At 36.6% G+C, this 20,143-nt stretch overlaps 2 protein-coding genes across 2 annotated transcripts in view; both read left to right on the top strand.

Annotated features, from left to right (window-relative positions):
- LOC138168742 (olfactory receptor 4N5-like) overlaps positions 1-19,083 on the top strand; it is a 19,631-nt gene extending 548 nt beyond the window's left edge. Inside the window, exons 2-3 of the mRNA XM_069097603.1 lie at positions 3,545-3,741; positions 19,072-19,083. Of these exons, the coding sequence (XP_068953704.1) occupies positions 3,545-3,741; positions 19,072-19,083 (209 nt within the window). The remainder of the gene's footprint in view (positions 1-3,544; positions 3,742-19,071) is intronic.
- Positions 18,909-20,063, top strand: LOC138168741 (olfactory receptor 4K2-like). Its single transcript, XM_069097602.1, has one exon. It carries the CDS (start codon positions 19,086-19,088, stop codon positions 20,061-20,063), a length of 978 nt encoding a protein of 325 aa, XP_068953703.1. The 5' UTR covers positions 18,909-19,085.
- Positions 20,064-20,143: the final 80 nt, after the last annotated feature.

Raw genomic sequence — 20,143 nt, 5'->3', positions numbered from 1 at the left:
CCCTTGCTGAATCCTGTGATTTATACCCTGAGAAACCAGGAAGTGAAAGCCTCTATGAGGAAGTTGGTGAACAGGCAGGTTATTTGTAGAACAGAATGAAGAATGGGCGTCATTCAGGATATCTTCTGCTGGGATTCATTCACTACCACTATGCCCTCTCCTAATTTGGTGCAGAAAAGCTAATCATACAGTACAAGAACACAAAATTATAAAACTAAGAATACACTATAAGGATGCCATTCTCATTGCATCTGCAGAGCCAAAGACATGGTTTTGTCTAGATAGAACAAAAAGCTGGTAGCTATAAAGACCTGGGAAAAGGGGAGAGAGGAGAAAACTGGTTAGTTTGTTGTGTATGTGACTTTATCCTTATAATTTCACTTGTGCTTTTGAGAATATTAAATTTTTAAAAATCTTATTTAGTATTTTAATTTTCCCCAATTATGTGTAAAAACAATTTTTAATATTCATTTTAAAAACTTTGAGTTCCAAATTCTCTCCCTTCCTTCCTTCCCTTCCCATTGAAAAGGCAAGCAATTCAATATAGGTTATGCATGTATGATCATACAAAATATATTTCTATATTAGTCATGTTGTTAAAGAAAACAGACAAAAATATGTGAAGAATCATAGAAACATAAAGAAAATTAAAAAAAACTATGCTTCTATCTGTATTCAGACTCCATCAGTTCTTTATCTGGGGACGGACAGTATTTTTATCATAAGTCCTTTCAAGTTGTCTTGGATCATTGTATTACCAAGCATAGCTAAGTAATTATTAACTGATCATCTTACAATATTGATTTTACTTTGTACATTGTACATTTCACTTTGCACCAGCTCATGTAAATCTTTTCAGCATTTGCTGAGAGCATCCTGTTCATCATTTCTCATAGCACAATAGTATTCCATCACAATTACATGTCAGAATTTGTTCAGTCATTCCCCAATTGATGGGCATCCCCGCAATTTCAATTCTTTATCACCAGAAAGGACCTGGAGAGTGGAGTTTGTACATATAGGTCCTTTTCTTTTCGTTTGTTTTTATCTCTTTTGGGATGCAGTCTGAGTAGTGGCATTGCTAGGTCAAAGGGTTTTACGGTCCTTTGGGAATAGTTCCAAATTGCTCTAAAGAATGGTTGATTTTGGTTTATAATTCCACCCACAGAGTATTGATGTCTCATTTTCCCCACATCTCTTGCAATATTTGTCATTTTTCTTTTTTGTCCCATTAGCCAACCTACTAAGTATGAAGTAATACCTCAGAAGTGTTTTATTTGCATTTCTCCAATCAATAGTAATTTAGAGCATTTTTTTGAATATGGCTATAGATAGCTTTGATTGCTTCATCAGAAAACTGTTCATATCTTCTGATATTTTATTAATTGTGGAATGACTTATTTTTATAACTGTTCTCTATATATTTGAGAATGAGAGCTTCATCAAAGAAACTTGCTTCAAAATTTTCACAGTAATGATTGCTAAATGTATTTCTCTCCATTCTATTCTTGATTTCTCATGAAGTCATTAGCTTCCATTTGCTCCACTCTTATTTTGAATGAATTATTCTCTTCAGTGAGCTTTTGAAGTTCCTTTTCTATCTGATCAATTCTGCTTTTTAAGTCATTCTTCTCCTCAATGACTTTTTGGACCACTTTTGCCATTTGAGTTAGTTTATTTTTTAAGGTGTTATTTTCTTCAGTATTTTTTGGGCCTCCTTTAGCAAGCCGGTGACTCATTTTTCATTATTTTCTTGCATCATTCTCATCTCTCTTCCTAATTTTTTCCTCTACTTTTCTTACTTGATTTTCAAAATCCTTCTTGAGGTCCTCCAAGGCCTGTGACAAATTCATATTTTTTTGGAAGCTTTTGATGCAGGAGTTTTTTTTTTAACTTTATTTTATTAATTTGTTTGTTTCCTTTTAGTTTACAGGATTCAATTCCACAATTCCTTGAATTTCACATTTTGTCCCCCTCTCTCCCCTCCCCCCCCATGGCGGCTTATTATCAAATATAGGATCTGTAAATACTTTCACATTATACAATGGTCAGGTTATAAGGATGGATTGTACCAGCTGGAATGAAAAATGGTAAAGAGGACATAAAATCAAATAAGAGAACGAAAAAGATCAGGTATTTTGCTTCCACCTGGATATAAATTTAGTTCTTTCTAGTTCTTTCTCTGGATGCACGTTTTTCTCTCCATCATGCATCTTTTGGGATTGACTTATATCCCTGTATTGTTGAGAAGAGTCCAGTCTATCAAAGTTGGTCTTCACACATACGTTGTGTCTGTAATTGTGTACAAATTCCTCCTGGTTCTACTCTTCTCACTCAGCATCAGTTCTTTTAAGCCTCTCCAGGTAAATATTAAGACCGCCTGCTCCCCATTTCTTATGGCGTAATAGTATTCCATAACATGCATATACCACAATTTGTTCAGCCATTCCCCAATTGATGGGAACCCCCTTAATTCTTTGCCACAACAAAAAGAGCTGCTATAAACATTTTTTGTACATATGGGTCTTTCTCCCATTTCTATAATCTCTTTGGGATATAACCCTAGGAGTGGTATTGCTGGATCAAAGGGTATGAAAGTATTTATAGCCCTTTGGGCATAATTCCAGATTGCTCTCCAGAAAGGCTGGATCAGTTCACAACTCCACCAACAATGCATTAGTGTTCCCGTTTGCCCACATCCTCTCCAGCATTTGTCATTTTCCTGTTTTGTCATCTTAGCCAATCTGACTGGTGAGATGTGGTACCTCAGAGTTGTTTTGATTTGCATTTCTCTAATCAATAGTGAATTAGAGCATTTCTTCATGTGCTTATAGATATCTTTAATTTCTTTCTCAGAAAACTGCCTGTTCATATCCTTTGACCATTTATCAATTGGGGAATGACTTGTATTCTTATACATTTGACTCAATTCTCTGTATATTTTAGAGATGAGTCTTTTGTCAGAGACATAGGTTGTAAAGATTCTTTCCCAATTTCCCACCTCCCTCTTAATCTTGGTTACATTGGCTTTATTTGTACAGAAACTTTTCAATTTCATGTAGTCAAAATTATCCATTTTACATTTTATAATGTTCTCTAATTCCTGTTTCGTCATAAAGTCATTCCCTCTCCACAAGTCTGATAGGTAAACTATTCCTTGTTTTAGCAGACTGCTCACAGTATCAACCTTTATACCTAGATCATGAACCCATTTAGACTTGATTTTGGTATATGGTGTTAGATAATGGTCTATGTCCAGTTTCTGCCATACTATATTCCAGTTTTCCCAGCAGTTTTTGTCAAACAGTGAGTTCTTATCCCAAAAACCAGGGTCTGGGGGTTTATCGATGCAGGAGTTTTGATATTGGCTTCTGGTTCTATGTTTTGATCTTCTTTGTCAGCAAGGAACTATTCTATACTTTGAATTCTCTTCTGTTTGCTCATAGTGCCAGCCAATTACTTGATTTTTGAGCTCTTTGCCATGGTAGAACTCTGCTTTCAGAGTGGAGAGTGCTGTGTCCCAAATTTTTGGGGTTTCGTGCAGCTCTCATCAGAGCCACTTCTTGGCACCAGCTTCAGAACTGTGAGGAGCACTCCTCCACATCTGCCACAAGCTCTACCACACCAGCACTCCTCCTCTCCCCAGGACAGCCACCCAAGACTTTGACAAAGATCCAAGCAGGGAAAAGCAAGAGAATCCTGCCTCAGCACCAGCAGAGAGATTCCTGCAATTCTCCTCTGGTCAGCCACTTGGTCAACCCACTATCTGTGAGCCTGGAGCTCTGGAAGCAGCTGCCATAGCAGCATCTGTGGCCACAACCACCTCCACCTCCCCAAGGGAAATGGCTGGACTGTGCCCTTCTCTCACCCATTTCCAACAGAATTTTCCCAGTGATCTTTTGCTTTCTCTTGGCATTTATGGATTGAGAAGTCTGGAAACTACCAGAGCTGACAGTGATTCAGTCCCCTGAGGTCTGCTTCACTTGGTCTGTGCCTCCTGTCTGTGCAGGTCTACATGGGAATTTGCTTGACTCCCAGCCTGGTGTGATAGACCATTCCTTTCCACTTACCAGGCTGATTTCAGTTGGAGGTGTATTTCATTCTGTCATTTTGTGGGTTCTGTAGCTCTAAAATTTGTTTAGAGTCTTTTATTGTTATTATTATTATTATTATTGCCTTCCTGTTCTTCACTTCCATTTTAACCATTTTCCTTTACCTGTTCTATATAAGATAGTTTACCCCATTCTGTCTCTCCCCATCTCCTCTCATTATATTCCTCTCCCACCTGTTGATTTCACCTTTTAAGTATCATCCTTTCCTATTAAATTGGTCCTGTGCCCTCTATCTATATATACTTGTACACATATATGTACACATTCACATATATATTCATATGCCTATGTAACCTCCTATATAGACACATATATGTATGTGTGTACATATACACACACATTTTTATTCCTTTCAACTATTCTTATACTGAGAAAAGTTTCATAAGTTACAATTGTTGTTTTTCCATGTAGGGATGTAAATAGTTCAATATTGATAAGTTCCTTATGATTTATTTTCCCTGTTTACCTTCTCATGCTTCATTTGCTTCTTGTATATGAATTTAAATTATCTATTCAACTCTGATTTTTTCATCAAGAATGCTTGAAAGTCCTCTATTCCACTGAATGACCACATTTTCCTTTGAAACATGACACTCAGTTTTGCTGGGTAGGTGATTCTTGGTTTTAAACCCAGCTCTTTGCCCTCTGAAATACAATATTCCAAGCCCTTTGATGTCTCAGTGTAGATACTGCCAGATCCTATGTTATCCTGATTGTGTTTCCACAACATTCAAATTGTTTCTTCATGGCTGCTTATAACATTCTCTTCTTGATCTGGGAACTCCAGAATCTGGTTACAATATTCCTAGGAATTATCCTTTTGGGATCTTTTTCAGGAAGTGATCGGTGGATACTTTCAACCTCTATTTTGACCTCTGGTTCTAAAACATCAGGGCATTTTCCTTGAGAATTTTTTGAAGGATGATTTCTAGATGTTTTTTTTTTACCATGGCTTTCAGGTAGTCCAATAATTTTTAAATTATTTCTTCTGGATTTATTTTCCAGGTCAGTGGTTTCCCCAATTCGATATTTCACATTGACTTCTATTTTTTTCTTTTTTTTTTGAATCTGTTTAATAGTATCTTGATGACTCATAAATTTCTCATATTTCTTTAGCTTCCATTTGCTCCAATCTAATTCTGAAGGAATGATTCTCTTCAGTGAGCTTTTGAGATTCTTTTTCCCTCTGGCAAATTCAGCTTTTTAAGGCATTCTTCTCCTCATTGCCTTTTTGAGCTTCTTTTGCCATCTGAGTTAGTCTATTTTTCAAAGCGTTATTTTCTTCAGTCAAGTTGTTGACTCTCATTTCATAATTTTCTTGCATGATTCTCATTTCTCTTCCCAATTTTTCCTCCACTTCTCTTATTTGATTTTCAAAATCCTTTCTATGGTCCTCTGTGGCCTGTAACCAGCTCGTATTTTTCTTGGAAGCTTTTGGTACAGCAGTTTTTACTTCATTGTCTGCCTCCTCTTCCGTGCTTTCATCCTTTTTGTCCCCAAAATAGGAGTGTAAAGTTGGATTTCTCTGCTTGGTTTGCTTTCTTTGCCTGCTCATGTTGCCACTCAATTACTTGACTTTTGGCCTTTTTCCCACAGTAGGACTCTGCTACCAGACAGGGTAGCTTTATCTCAAATGCTGGGGTTTCTCACCTGCCAAAGAAATTAGTTGGGTGCCCTCTCTGAAGCCTCCACATGCTCTGGCAAGCTGGTCACACTCCCCAGGACCTCCACCCCAGACCTCAATCCAGATACAAGCAGGTTAAAGCAAGAGCGAATACCCCTGAGACTGGTCGCTTGGTCCACCTACAATCTGCAGGCCAGGAGCTGAAGCTGCCATGTGGGGGCTTCTCACCCCGGGGGCAAAGGCTGTATCACACTCCCAAATACCCAGATCCCAAAGTCCACACTGCACTGACCTCTCACTTTGTCCTTTGCATCTATGTGTTAACAAATCTGGAAACTGCCACAGTTGCTGGTAATCTGAAGTCCCTCCAGCTGGGGCTGGTCAGGTGGCGCTGAGGCTAAAACCTTGGACTCACACAGGGCTGGGTTCAGCTCTCAGAGCACTGTGCTGGCTGCTTCCTGCTGGCCTGCCAGGCTGTCCTCAGCAGGAGGTTAGCTTCTTGTAATGTAATGCCAAGGAAAGGCAACTTCCCAAGGTTCAAAATACCAGTATAGGTGCTCTCCATTTTATTCAGTGAGAAACCAAGAACAGAGAAGGTCAAAACATGACATCATTCAAAATACAGCATTTACTAAGTGTGACTAATAATCTCCAAGTACTACCCCACCCCAGGACCTTCCATTCATTCAATCAATTAATTACAAAGCCCTGGTCTAAATACTACTCCACCCCTAGGCTGTGCCTTCATTTAGTCCACCACAAAGCCCCTTTTCTCAAATGGAGATTAGTTTCCAATCTAAGTAAAGTACATTCTTTTGTTCAACCATAGAACACAAAAAGGTCAAAAGTTCCCCACCCCTGGATCACAATTGAATCTACCCCAGAGTTACATCAAGTTTAAGCACAGCACTTAATACCCAAATGGAGGTCTTTTCTTCATCTTGACAAGAGGCAAATTCTCAGCAATCTTAGTTCCTGGGGATACAAGGCTTAGCAAGGCCACAAGATACATTGCCAGTCCCTTCATTAATTCATCCTCTGTCTGTAGAACAGTCCTAGAACCCCTGAAAACATTAGCAAAACCCTCTCCCAGGATTTCTGTAAACATACAACAAGAAAATCCTTCTTCAGGGCTTCTGAACCAACAGAAAGGTTCCCAGACCACTGCAACAACAGCACTGTCCTTCACCAGTGGACAGTATTCACTCTGTCTGCAGGACAGTCTCCAGACCCCTGCAACAACAGCACTGTCCTTCACCAGTGGACAGTATTCACTCTCTGACTGCAGGACAGTCTCAGGGCTTCTTAACCAAAAGCCAGGTTCCAGGACTTCTTCAACAACAGGACTGTCTTTCACCAGTGGACACATCTGGCAAAACAACATCAAAACAGACAGACAAAGTACCAGCAAAACAGCCATGTCTCCTCAGTCCTTGACAGCTCAGGGGGCAGGTCTCAAAAGTCCAGGGCGATTCAAAGTGGCCCCCCAGCAATTCTCTCAGTCTCTCTTCTTCCAACAAGTTCTTCTGCCTCTCTCTTGTCTCTCCAAATCTACGTCACCAGCTCCTCCCAGTTCGTGTCTCTCTTTTCAAGTCAACAAGTCCATCCCACAGGTGGGATTAACAAGCTCTGGGTTTTAACACAATCAATTTGAAAACCAAGCCAATACAGGGGAATCTTTATATTCCATTACTATCACATTTCTCTTTGTCATTTTGTGGGTTCTGTAGCTTCAAAATTTCTTCAGAGTCACCTTTTACACGAACTGGGGGAGGTGGAAGCAATAGCCCCGTGGAAATCCTGTTTCTACTCCACCATCTTGACTCTGCCCCCATTAGTGCTGCATTTATAAATTAAGGTAAACTGAGAGACAATGGTCTAAGCATGACCAATTTACTAGTTAGGTCAAAAGCAGCCAATAAATTGCTTCAATGACCTCTCTCAATAACCAAAGAACCTAGATAGAGCTTGACAATTTTAATATTATTTTGGGTATTACAGAATTTGGTAGGTCTGGGAGCCAATCCAATTGGTTACAGGGTAGACATCATAGGAGTGAATGGATGACTGTTATGACTGGATATCTTAAAGAAACTGGACTAGTATACTCACATGAGGCTTGTGACCACCCCTCTCTGACAATTTAACAATATTTAGTTTTGGGGGGACATATCAGTATCTTCCAGACCTTGTTAGTAGACCTGAGTTAGCTGACTCCCTGGTGCCTAGAAGAGTTTGTTAAGGAATTGCCCAAGATCAAAGACAGACAATATAATTTTGGGAGGATGATAACATATTAACTTGTAATTTTAAACTAACTCAGAGGAAAAATTGACTCAGTTATAAAATTAATACAACATAAAATCAGTTAAACTCAAAGAGCAGAAACTAGAGGTAATATTAATTTTGATATTTTCAATAGTATGGCATAGTGGATGGACTTGGTGACAAGAAGCAACAGATACAAATCCCATCTCAGATGGCTACTAGGCATATGGAGATAGACAAGTCACTTAATCTCTGAACCTTGGTTTCCCTTTCATCTTTCAAATAGAATTATTTTCCCAGTAATCTCATACAATTATTTGGGAGATCAGATACGGAAAATGGCTGCAAAACACTTTGAAAACTTTAAATGAACACGTCACTTAATAATACTGTTACTATTCATTAAAATGTTCCTGCCATCAAATATGAGGTGCTCATATATAGTTGATGATATTGGTCCTAATATCTAGCAGTGAATAGAGCACTGGCCCTGGAGTCAGGAGGACCTGAGTTCAAATCCGGCCTCAGACACTTGACACACTTACTAGCTGTGTGACTTTGGGAAAGTCACTTAACCCCAATTGCCCTCCAAAAAAAAAAAGATTACAATCACTTCAAATCTTTTCTTGGGGGGGGGTTGTTTTGTTTGTTTTGCTTTTTGGAGGGGGAAGGCAAGGCAGTTGGGATTAAGTGACTTGCCCAAGGTCGTATGACTAGTAAGTGTGTCAAGTGTCTGAGGCTGGGTTTGAACTCAGGTCCTCCTGACTCCAGGGCCAGTGCTCTATTAATTTCACCACCTAGCTACCCATCCTAGCTTTCTAGTGTACTTTATCTATATCTTTCTTTTTCCATACATCACTATAATTATTTTTATACCTTAGGTGTGTAAATGTCTTATACCCTCTTTAGACTGTAAACATGTGTTCCTTGTCATCTTTGTGTTCCTGGCATAGTCTCTTCAACGTAGTGAGTAATTAGTGTGTTAAATATTATTGCATTACAGAACATCTCATTTTAAATATGTCAACAAGTCAAAGTAGCAAGTATTTATTAAGTATCTAACATGTTATTTCTCTAAAGAGGCTATCACACTTTAATGTAGGATCCTTGGAAATACAATAACATCTGCTCTCTTTTAAATAGCAAAATACTAAAAGCTAAGGGGGTACCCTTTATTGGGGAATGGTTAAAGATGTTATGGTATTAGGGGCGGCCAGGTAGCTCCGCGAGTAAGATCAACAGCTCCAATGTCGGGATGACCTGGGGATCAAATCCGGGCTCAGATACTTAGCACCACACCCAGAAATAACTGGCCGTGTAACCTTGAGCAAGTTATGTAACCCCAATTGCTTTTAAAAAAAATGTTATGGTACGTAAAAGTAAAGGAGTATTTACTTCATTACAAGAAATGACGTGAACAATTTCAGAGGAACCTGGGAAGACCTCTTTGAACTGATGCAGAATGAAGTGGGCAGAACTGGGAGAACAATTTATGTAATAAAAACAAAAGTATAAAGAAAATATCTTAAGAGAATAATTTATAACATCAGTATTGTAAATGCAAACAGTTTTGAAAAGGTTAAAAACTCTGATTCACCATGTTTCCATTGGAATAAAGAAGAACGAGGCTCACATTATGACAGGGAGAGATGATAAACAAAGTATGTAAAACAAAAAATGCATTTTTTTCATGTGGCCATTGTGGGAATTTTTTTTTTTGCTTTTTGATGCTTATGTGACACAAGGATTCTTTCCTTCCTCCCTTCCCTCTCTCCCTCCTTCCTTCCTTTCTTCTTTTCTTCCTTCCCTTTCTCTCCTCTCCCCTTCAGTAAATGGGAGGGAGAAAAAAATAAATACTTCATGATTAAATGAAAAGAAAAATAACTTTGAAAAACTTAAGAATTCTGATCAATGTAATAACAGACTACAATTCTAGAATACCAAAGATGATGTGTGTTATCTACCTTCTTCCAAGAAGATTGTGGACTTAAAATGGATATTGAGATCTACATATTTGGACATGGACAATGTGAAAATTAATTTTTTGAAATGCATATTTATTATGTGATTTCTCTTCCTTTTTATTGCTTAGTGTGATAGAAAAATATTTTTTACTAAAATGGAGAATTGTAAAAATTAAACTGTGGGGAAAAAATATAATGTTATAACATAAAAGAAGAGACATTTTACAGCTGTGTTTTAGACACTCTAGCCAGATCTAGTTGTTAGTTGAGATTACAGAGATAATTGGAGGCCAAGAAGCTTTCTGGTGTCCCTCACATTTAACAACTGACACTTTAACTATATTTTTTTTACAGCCCTGGGAAAAGCCGGCTAAAAGCTTTAATAACTCCCACTGCAGACTGTGTGCAGTGTTTAATCCCTGATGTCCAAAAGGTTACTGTCTCCATCTGGTTATCACTTCAAAACAGGAGTGAGTATATATTCATATCCCAGAATCCTGTTACTAAACAGAAACTATTAATGTCTTCAACAATTGGGTGGTTTCTGGAGTATATGGTGCTTCTAATTTTCCTTGCAAAGCTGGTAGGTATAATAGATGGCAGAAGTTTACAAGGCATGGAAAGGGAGCTGTGGTTTATTTAGATAATCTGGCAACTAAAATTCGGTCTTGATATTGAAAGAATAATTTTCAGGTATTAAATGTGAGCTTGCAAGTAAGTAGAGAATAATGATGCCCATTGGAGAAAAGGATCTAATCTTGGCCACCTTTCCAAGTTGAGCAGATAGTGGCCCATAAGGAATGATTTGAAGGTTTCTTCAAATGATTCAAAGTCTTCTTTGCCTTTGAAGGCTTCCTCCTGGGCCTATCACAGTGTTGGAAGTATTGTGTTATTCTTTTTATCTTCAGCGCCTAGCATAGTGCTTTGCACATTAAAAAATAGATCTTTGATTTCTCTAATATGAAGAAATGCAGGTGAAGAAACTCACTCTGGCAGTACAAATTACTACCCATTCTGCAGCTTATAGTATTAAGAGTACCAGGGTGGTTATTGAGAGGTTAGGTGACTTCTCAATGGTCACAAAGAAAATCCGTGTCACAAGTGAGACTTAAACCCAAGTCTTTCTGACTCTAAGGCTGGTTACATAATACAGCTGCCTCATATGTACTTTGCATAATGTAGACCTTAATTTCAGTTGAATAATTAATCAAGCAAAGAAAAAGTGATTCAGTTTTTTCTTTCATAATAACTTAAATATGAGTGTATAAACAGAACCAAAGGATGTCAGAGGTAGAGGTAATATTAGTGATGTTTACTCAATACCCAATTTTGATAGAGGAAAAAATTGAACCTCAGAGATACAGTGTTCTCCCACTTACCTTTGCTCCCCTCCACCTGAATGTCAAAGTCAGTTATTGGGACAGCTAAGAATGTAGGCAGAAAGCTGGCCACAGAGTCAGGAATATCTGGGTACAAGTACTGTCCTGGGACTTGGACAAGTTATTTAACCTCTAAGAAACTTTCTACGATTTTATTAATTGCAGAGAAGGTACTGACCTGAACAAATAGTGGGAATTTCTTTATTTGGTCATTCTCTTTATCAATGAAACCAAAGGTCTAGTGCTGGGGTGGGGAACCTGCAGCCTAGAGGTCACATGTGGCCCTCTAGGTCCTCAAGTGCAGCCCTTTGACTGAATCCACACTTCACAGAAGAAATCCCCTCTATCAGAGAGAGGAAGGGGCATGAATGGAGCTAGAACTTAGTTTTCCCCTTTCCCTGGCTACTTATTTGATATTTGTAGTTTCTCCAGCTTTTTAGTCACTTATTCCATATTTACCTTAGATATTTTTAAGATAGAAAGTAAAATTTTATATTTATTAAAACATCATTAATTGTCATTGAAAGAAGCAAGATGAAATAATTGAATTTGGAGAACTCTTCCAGTTCTAAATTTATGACCCTTTGAAATGATTCATTTGCTGCTCTAATACTTAAATTTAATTGCACAGATGAGGAAACTGAGGTCCATAGTGGCTATAACTTCCTTAAGTTGTTCTTAAACTTTATGGACTTCTTTTTACTCCGAGTTGAAATTAGACCCAGGCAAAGGTAGGTAGCAACTCAGGGTATACATTCAAGTAGTACAAGAAAAGAGAGCATCTAAATATTTTTTTTACTATAAATGTCCATAATTTCACTGTTAGAAAAAAAAATCTGTGACATCTATTTTGTAAGAACTCTAAAATAAATGAAATAAAATAAACAAAATCTCAAGAGGCCATCTAGTTACGCTTATTCATTTTATAGTTGAGGAAACTGAGGCCAAAAGAGGTTGAGTAGCTTGAGTATAAACATCAGAGGCAGGATTTTAACTTGCGTCCTCTGAATACACATACAATGCTTTTCCCATTATATAGCTTCTTCACAAAAAATGATTATATGACTCTGATATACTTTAGCTTGGGAAAGATCCAGGTCTCACAGTATCCACACTTCCTTTTAAAGTTGCAGAATCAATCCTGTTTGGGTGTCTCAGCACATTATTGGTTCCCTTCATATGAAATGGCACCTGATCTGAGAGAAATCTGTAAAAGCATGAGACAAAAATGTGAAATAAATGTAAATGCATCAGAGAAATGAAAAGATATTTTACCTCCTCTCCAAGAGATGAGATCTAAGCTCTGGTTTTCTGATACTGGATGGAATTTGGTTAACTTTGCTGACTAACTAATCCACTGAATAAAGACAATGGTATTCTATATAGCATGAAGAAACCTGGGAACCTGAAAAGTGATGATAACTAGAAAAAAATGTAAAACAAAACCAACTCCTTAAAATGCAAACTGAATTTTGTATGCATTAGAGATAATTGGTTTTGTGCTTTGTGATGTAACAATTTCTGGATTTAAAGTCAGAAGGGCTAGGTATGAATTTCACTTTTTAATTAATGACCTTGGGCAAGTCATTTACCGGGGTCTCAGTTTCCTTATCTATAAAATTAAGAAGTTGGACTAAATAACCTCTAAGGTCCTTCCAGCTTTAAATGAAGAGTCTTTTGGTCTTTGGGAAGAGAAAAGTAAATACAGAAATTGTCTTTGATTTTTTTTATATTTCACTATAGGCAATATTTCAGTTTTAAAAAGTTTAATTTAACAAATATTTCACAGAATGTTAGAACTCAGAGATACCCTAGAGATTGTAGTCTTAATGATCTCAGAGAATTAAGTGATTTGCTCAAAATCTCACAGTAAATAAATGGTGGAGCCAAGACTAGAAGCCAAATCTTCTGTGTTCTAGTCCAATTCTTTCTTCTATATCATACTTTTTTTTTCCTCTTACATACGTGTTCTGCATAAAGCATTATACGGGGTATTAGAAATGCAATGCTAAAATATACTAACTAAATAAATATTTTAAAAAATGAACTGACAGTAGTTTATAATCTAAGAGATGAAAGATGTAGACAAATGACTATAATGCAAGTTAGAAAATGATTAAGAGTATTGAAGAGTTCAAAGAGCCACTCCAGCCACTGCTAGAATTAGTTAAGGGAAGACTGGTCACTTCTCCCCTAGGGGAATCAGGGGAAGGTGTCCTGAAGGAGGCAGCACCTGAGCTGGGCCTTGGAGAAGGAAAAGGATGTCAATAAGTAGAAGTGGTAGGCCATTCTACTGCATGCACAAAGGTGCAAGGGTGGGACAGGGTACAACAAGGATGAGCAACAGTGATGAGTTTAGCTGGAGTATGGAATATAAGGTTAGAATGGCAGCTCAGGATCAATATTTGGAGAACATTGAACGTCAGGAAAAGTGTTTGCCTTTTATTCATCATAGGATCTAGATTCTAGATCTTAATAAAATGACAACAAATTACTCTAATATTTTAATAAAGGGATTTGTTCTGTGAAGTTTGGATCCAGTCAAAAAGCTGCACTTGAGGACCTAGAGGGCTACATGTGGCCTTGAGACCGCAGGTTCCCAACCATGATCTAGAGGCAGAAGGGACCTAGTTGATCAGTTAGCCAACCATTTTAATCAAAGAGACAAGGAAACTAAGACCTAGGAAAGTTAAAGCAACTTGTCCAGGGTCACATAAGGAATGAGTTGTAGAGCCAAGATTCAAATTCAGTTTCTGACTCCAAACTGAACATCTTTTTTACTCTTTTTTTCACTCTTTTGGTTTGAGTAACTCTACTTTTCTGCTTGTCTGAGGGTTACTGTTTATTATTTTTTGAGATTTTTTTAGTTGTATGTATAATTAATTTTTCTCTCATTTCAAAAAGTAAAAGTATTTAGAAATATATATATGTGTGTGTGTGTGTGTGTGTGTGTGTGTGTGTGTGTGTATATTTGTCGCCCCCCCCCCCCCACAAGGGTTGCTTTAGTTGCCCTCTACAAATTCTGGTATGTAGTCTCATTATTATACTTTTCTTTGTTTTAATTATTTATAGTTTCTTTTTTTTTTAAAGCAATTGGGGTTAAGTAACTTGCTCAAGGTTACACGGCCAGTTATTTCTGGTTGTGTTGCTAAGTATCAGAGCCCGGATTTGATCCCCAGGTCATCCCGACTCTGGGGCCGGTGCTCTTACTCACTGAGCCACCTGGCCGCCCCTATTATTTATAGTTTCTGTAATTAGTTCTTTGACTCACTCTTTGTTTAACATAACATTTTTTAATCTTCACTTAAATCTTTGTATTTGGTTCATATTTTTCTAATCAACTACAATCATATTGTATTATGATCTCTAAAGAGTATGTTTAATATTTCTGCAATTTTGCACAAATTTGAATTCATCATGACCTAATAATTGATCATTTTATAAATTTAAACAATAAAAAAAGTTATATGATCCTGAAAACAGGCATATTCCTTACAATTCCCATAATTAATTGCTAATTATAATATCTAGTTTTACCAACAATCTCCTTATATCCTTAATTCATTTTTGTTTGCCTTTCCATTATGCATATGTGTATATATGTATCTGTGCATATATATGTCATATGAGACATAACAAATTAACCATTTAGATGAGCTCTGTATGAATTTTTTCAGTGTGTTTTTATATGCAAGAAATTACTTTTGCTTTCTAATTTATTGCCAACCTTCCCATTTTACTAGATTTTACTCCATTCTCAGTAATGATTATTTTTCCCTCTCAAAGCCTATCGTATTTCTTTCTTTTGATCCATCCTTTCTTATAAAACAAAAAAAGAAAGAAAATTGCCAAAGATATCAACAGTTTAATTTCGCTTAGACAATGTAAACTTAATCTCTTCCCTTTCTTTTTATCTTTCCAGTCAAGAACAAAATTAATGGAGTTAGTCCCATATTTTTTCTCTTGTTATTGGTCTTCTGTATAGGTAGCTTGTTCTGCTTAAAATGACCCCTTAATAATCACAAACTGAAATTCAATCATTTCTTTGAAGTTTCTGACCCAAATCTGGTCCTTAACTAACTGTATTCTCTCACTGTAATCTTAAAAACTACAACAACAACCAAACCTTTCCCTTGAAAGGGACAGAGAAGAATGAACTTCATGAGATCCCCATTGGTCAAATACTTCTAACTTATGTGTTCCAATGATTTTCATCTATGGAGTCCCCATTACCAGAAATCAGTTCTTCATCATATAATATTGCTGTTACTGTGTACAACATTCTTTTGTTTCTACTCACTTCACTATGCATGTTCATATAAATCTTTCCAGTTTTTTTTTCTGAAATCATCCTGCTTGTAATTTCTTATAATACATTAATATTCTATTACAATCATATACCACAACTTGCTCAGCCATTTCCCAATTGATGGGCATCCCCTTGATTTCCAATTCCTAGCCACCACAAAAAGACCTGCTATAAATACTTTTGTACAAATAGGTCCTTTTTCCCTTCTTTGGCATACAGACTTAATAGTGGTACTGCTGGGTCAAAGGTTATGTCCAATTTTGTAGCCATCAGGGCATGGTTCCAAATTGCTCTCTGGAATGGCTGGATCAGTTCATAACTCTACCAACAGTGCATTAGTGTCCCACATCTCCTCCAACGTTTATTATTTCTCTCCTTTTTTTTCATATTAGCCAATCTGATAGGTATGGGGTGGTGCCTCAGATTTGTTTGAATTTGAATCCCTCTAATCAATAGTGATTTAGAGAATTTTTATATGACTATATATATCTTTGATTTCTTCATTTGAAAACTGTACATATTTTTTGACCATTTATTAATTGGGTAATGACTTGTGTTCTTATAAATTTGACTCATTCCTTTATATATTTGAGAAATGAGGCTTTTTATAAAATCACCACACTCCAGTTTTCTGCTTTCCTTCTAATTTTGGTTGCATTGGTTTTGCTTATGCAAAGCCTTTTAAATTTTATATAATTGAAATTATCTATTTTACATTTCATAATGCTCTCTATATCTTGTTGGTCCTAAATTCTTCCTTTATCCCAGATCTGAGAGGTAAATTATTCTATGCTCTCCTAGTTTGTTTATGGTATCACCCTGTAAGTATAAAGTGTGTACCCTCAGCATTCTTTCTGTAAGGGCTCCCACAGAAACTTTTGAAGAAAATCTATTAAGTTGTAGAGAGGTTGAATTTGTGCCTCAGTGGAGTGAGTATTCACACTGATGAAATCATAGGTCCTGGAAATGTTGAAATATTGAAATTCAGGATTTTGTAGCTTCACAGAGGCCCTTTTTCATTGCATGCAAGTGGAAGGGATTGGATCAAATGATCTCTAAGGTCCCTTACCATTCTAGATCTATGAACCTACAATCTCTGTGAGCCTTGGTTCTTTCATCTGTAAAGTAAGAGCTTTGGTGTATGATTAAAATTACTCACCAGATCTAATTCTACAATATTTCTCTGAAATTTTCTCCCAGATTGGATAACCACAAACAAGTCATTTAAGGTTTCTCATCTATATAATAGCACCGATACTATCTTGAGTAGCTACCTCATAGTGTTAACTTTTGTTTTGTGATTTTCAGGATAAATATCATTCTCTTTTTTAGAGAAAACATGCAACATAATAATCCAGTAGTTTTACCTTCTTTCTTTTATCAGGTGTTATCATCACATCTGCTCAACTAAAGTTATTATCATTTTTTCCTGATCCTCTTTTTCTTCCCAATGTAGCTAAAAATCAAAACAAAATAATGATCTTTTCTTTTTGTTTGCCTTAGCTCCTCTTATCTGTCTCACTCATTTGAAGCTTTAGTATTTTTGACAATATTTTTGCTGGACCACCCCACAATCTTATGTTCATCTTCTGTTACCTAGATTTGCTTCTATCTTTTGTATATTTCTTGAAAAAATCTAAAATAATTGGTGGAATTCCTGTATTTCCACATAGTTCTTACATCAAAGCTCATATCAGAAAGTATCAGCATGCCCATACTATGATTGTCTCTGTTTCTTGAACTCTTCTCTAACTTATTTCACTCTTTGATTACCTTAATTCAACTCTTTCCTGACACATAGTCAGAAAAAGAATTTTAATTCATAGCATGCCCCTCAACCCTTAATTGAGCCAGTATTCCCATGGTTCTATTACCTCAAATAGAAAGGGAGTTTCATGAAACTGGTGAGGAAATTTGCTTTTAATACGAGGCTAAGTAAAATGAAATGATTTGTCCAAGCTCAGTGAGAGAACTAGGAATTGCACCACAATTGACTTTCATTATTTTTCTTTAATCCATGTTGTTAACATTTAATTTCCTGACAGCAACAAATATTATTTTATTGTTTATTCTGATTTTAAAACACACAAACTAAAATTATTATTTCCACATACAAAATAGTAGAGAAACAGAGGATCGCACATGAACTGTATATTACATACAGATTGCTCTTCTGTTTAAATGTATGATTTAGTTCAACATGTAACTTTCAAAGGTGTCCTGTCTATGTTTTCCTCTGAAATTCCTTGTGTTCTACAATTTAAAATGTTTCAGTATTTTTCTTTTCTTTTTTTTTTTCGGGGGTGGGGGGCAGCCCTATCACTATCAGCCTCTACTTTCACCTCCCTTCCTTGACAATAAAAGGAAAAACAAATCCCTTGTAACCAATATTCATAGTCAAGCAAAACAAATTCCCACATTAGCTGTGTGACTCATATTTCACCTTGAGTCTATCTCCCTTCTCTCAGGAAATGAGTAACATGATTCATCATCATTATTCTAGAATTATGGCTGTTTATTTCACTGATCCTAAGTACTTTAAAATTACTTTTCTTCACAGTATTGTTGTTATTGTATAAATTATCTTGATTCTATTCATTTCATATGATTCTACTACTCACCAGAGAAATCCCTAGATTTCTGTAAAACCATACTTTTGTCTTTTCTTATGGTGTAACAATTTTCCATCACATGCATATTCTGAAATTTGCCCAGTCCTGCTCTAATAGATGTTCCCTTCTCCTTACTGCCAATTTTTTTTTTTGGCACTACAAAAAGAGCTACCATAAATATTTTTGCAAATATGTTCTTTTCCTCTTTCTTTGGTTTCTTTGCTATGTAGAACTAGTAGTGGTATTGTTGGGTCAAAAGGTATGTATAGTTTAGCAACTTTTTGGCATAGTTTCAAATTGTTTTAGGGAATGGCTATTTTGATTTGCAATTCTACCAATGGTGCATTAATGTACCTGTTTTCCTGCAGCCTCTCCAACAACTTAATTTTCTTTTTCTTTTTTTGTGCCATATCTATCAATCTTGTGGCGAGGAGATGGAACCTCAGAGTTATTTTGATTTACACTTCTCTAATTATTAGTAATTTGGAAATTTTTATATGGTTTCTGATATTTTCCTCAACAATAAATTACAGCCTGTTCTCTCCATACTTATAAATTTACTTTGAGGATAAATCCCTAATGGTTTGTTTTCTTTTCATTTGCTCCTTCCTAAAAGTACACTGAAAGGGATAAAACATAATATTGATTATTTGAGTTTCAGTTGACTGAATACTGGTTTAATTAAGTTTCTATAGCATCTAACATCTTTACCACAACATGAGCAGCAATATCAGGATCATTATTTCAAAAATGGTTGTCATTGTCTTAGACTTTTTCAACTCTGTACCTTTTGTTCTTTACAGGTTGCTCCATAGCTATGTCTGTGAAATCAATGGAAGGAGCCAATTACTCCAGGGTGTCTGAATTTGTATTGCTAGGACTAACTGATTCTCCTGAGCTTGAGGCTTTTTTCTTTGTAGTGTTCTCTGTTTTTTATGTGATGACTACATTAGGTAATTGTCTCATTTTGGTTACAGTTATATCTACCCCACAACTTCATTCCCCCATGTATTTCTTGCTCAGCAACCTGTCTTTTATTGACATGTGTCTGTCCTCCTTTGCTACACCTAAGATGATCATGGACTTTTTCACCCATCATAAGACCATTTCCTTTGAAGGTTGCATATCTCAAATCTTCTTCTTGCACCTCTTCACTGGCACTGAGATTGTTTTGCTTATCTCCATGTCTTTTGATAGATACATTGCCATATGCAAACCTCTCCGATACTCAAACATAATGAGTCAACGTGTGTGTCTGGGCCTTGTGGTGGTTTCTTGGACAGTAGGCTTCCTTCACACAATGAGTCAGTTGGCTTTCACACTCTACTTGCCATTCTGTGGTCCTAATGTAGTAGACAGTTTCTTTTGTGACCTCCCTTTGGTTATTCAACTTGCCTGCATAGATATCTATGTCTTAGGGATCTTCATGATTTCAAGCAGTGGCATGATTGCTCTGGTCAGCTTTCTGCTATTGCTCACCTCCTACATCATTGTTCTGGTCACTATCAAGAAGCACTCTTCCACTGGATCATCGAAGGCACTTTCTACTTGTACTGCACATTTCATAGTTGTGTTCATGTTCTTTGGACCATGCATCTTCATCTATGTATGGCCCTTTACCAACTTTCTTGTGGACAAAGTTCTCTCTGTGTTTTATACCATTTTCACACCGTTCTTGAATCCGCTTATCTATACTCTGAGGAACCAAGAGGTGAAAGGTGCCATGAGGAAAATGACCAACCAATATATTAGTTTCCGGAAAACTGAACAGTTTACAAGATACCCTGTGCAATGAAGGAAACACTTATCTGTGACCCAATATCATCTGTTTTCCACCATTAGAATAACAATTAATTTCTTTAATCTAGTAGCCAT

This window comes from Petaurus breviceps, unplaced genomic scaffold (assembly GCF_028583685.1).
Source record: "Petaurus breviceps papuanus isolate PSGF00001 unplaced genomic scaffold, PetGlider_PUasm1.0 37, whole genome shotgun sequence".
Classification (NCBI taxonomy): domain Eukaryota; kingdom Metazoa; phylum Chordata; class Mammalia; order Diprotodontia; family Petauridae; genus Petaurus; species Petaurus breviceps.
The sequence above is the reverse complement of the archived record's forward strand: the minus strand, read 5'-3'. Positions and strand labels throughout refer to the sequence as shown.

Bases quoted from the DNA above. Each gene is read 5' to 3' on its own strand.
- LOC138168741 (XM_069097602.1), top strand. From the start codon at position 19,086: ATGTCTGTGAAATCAATGGAAGGAGCCAATTACTCCAGGGTGTCTGAA.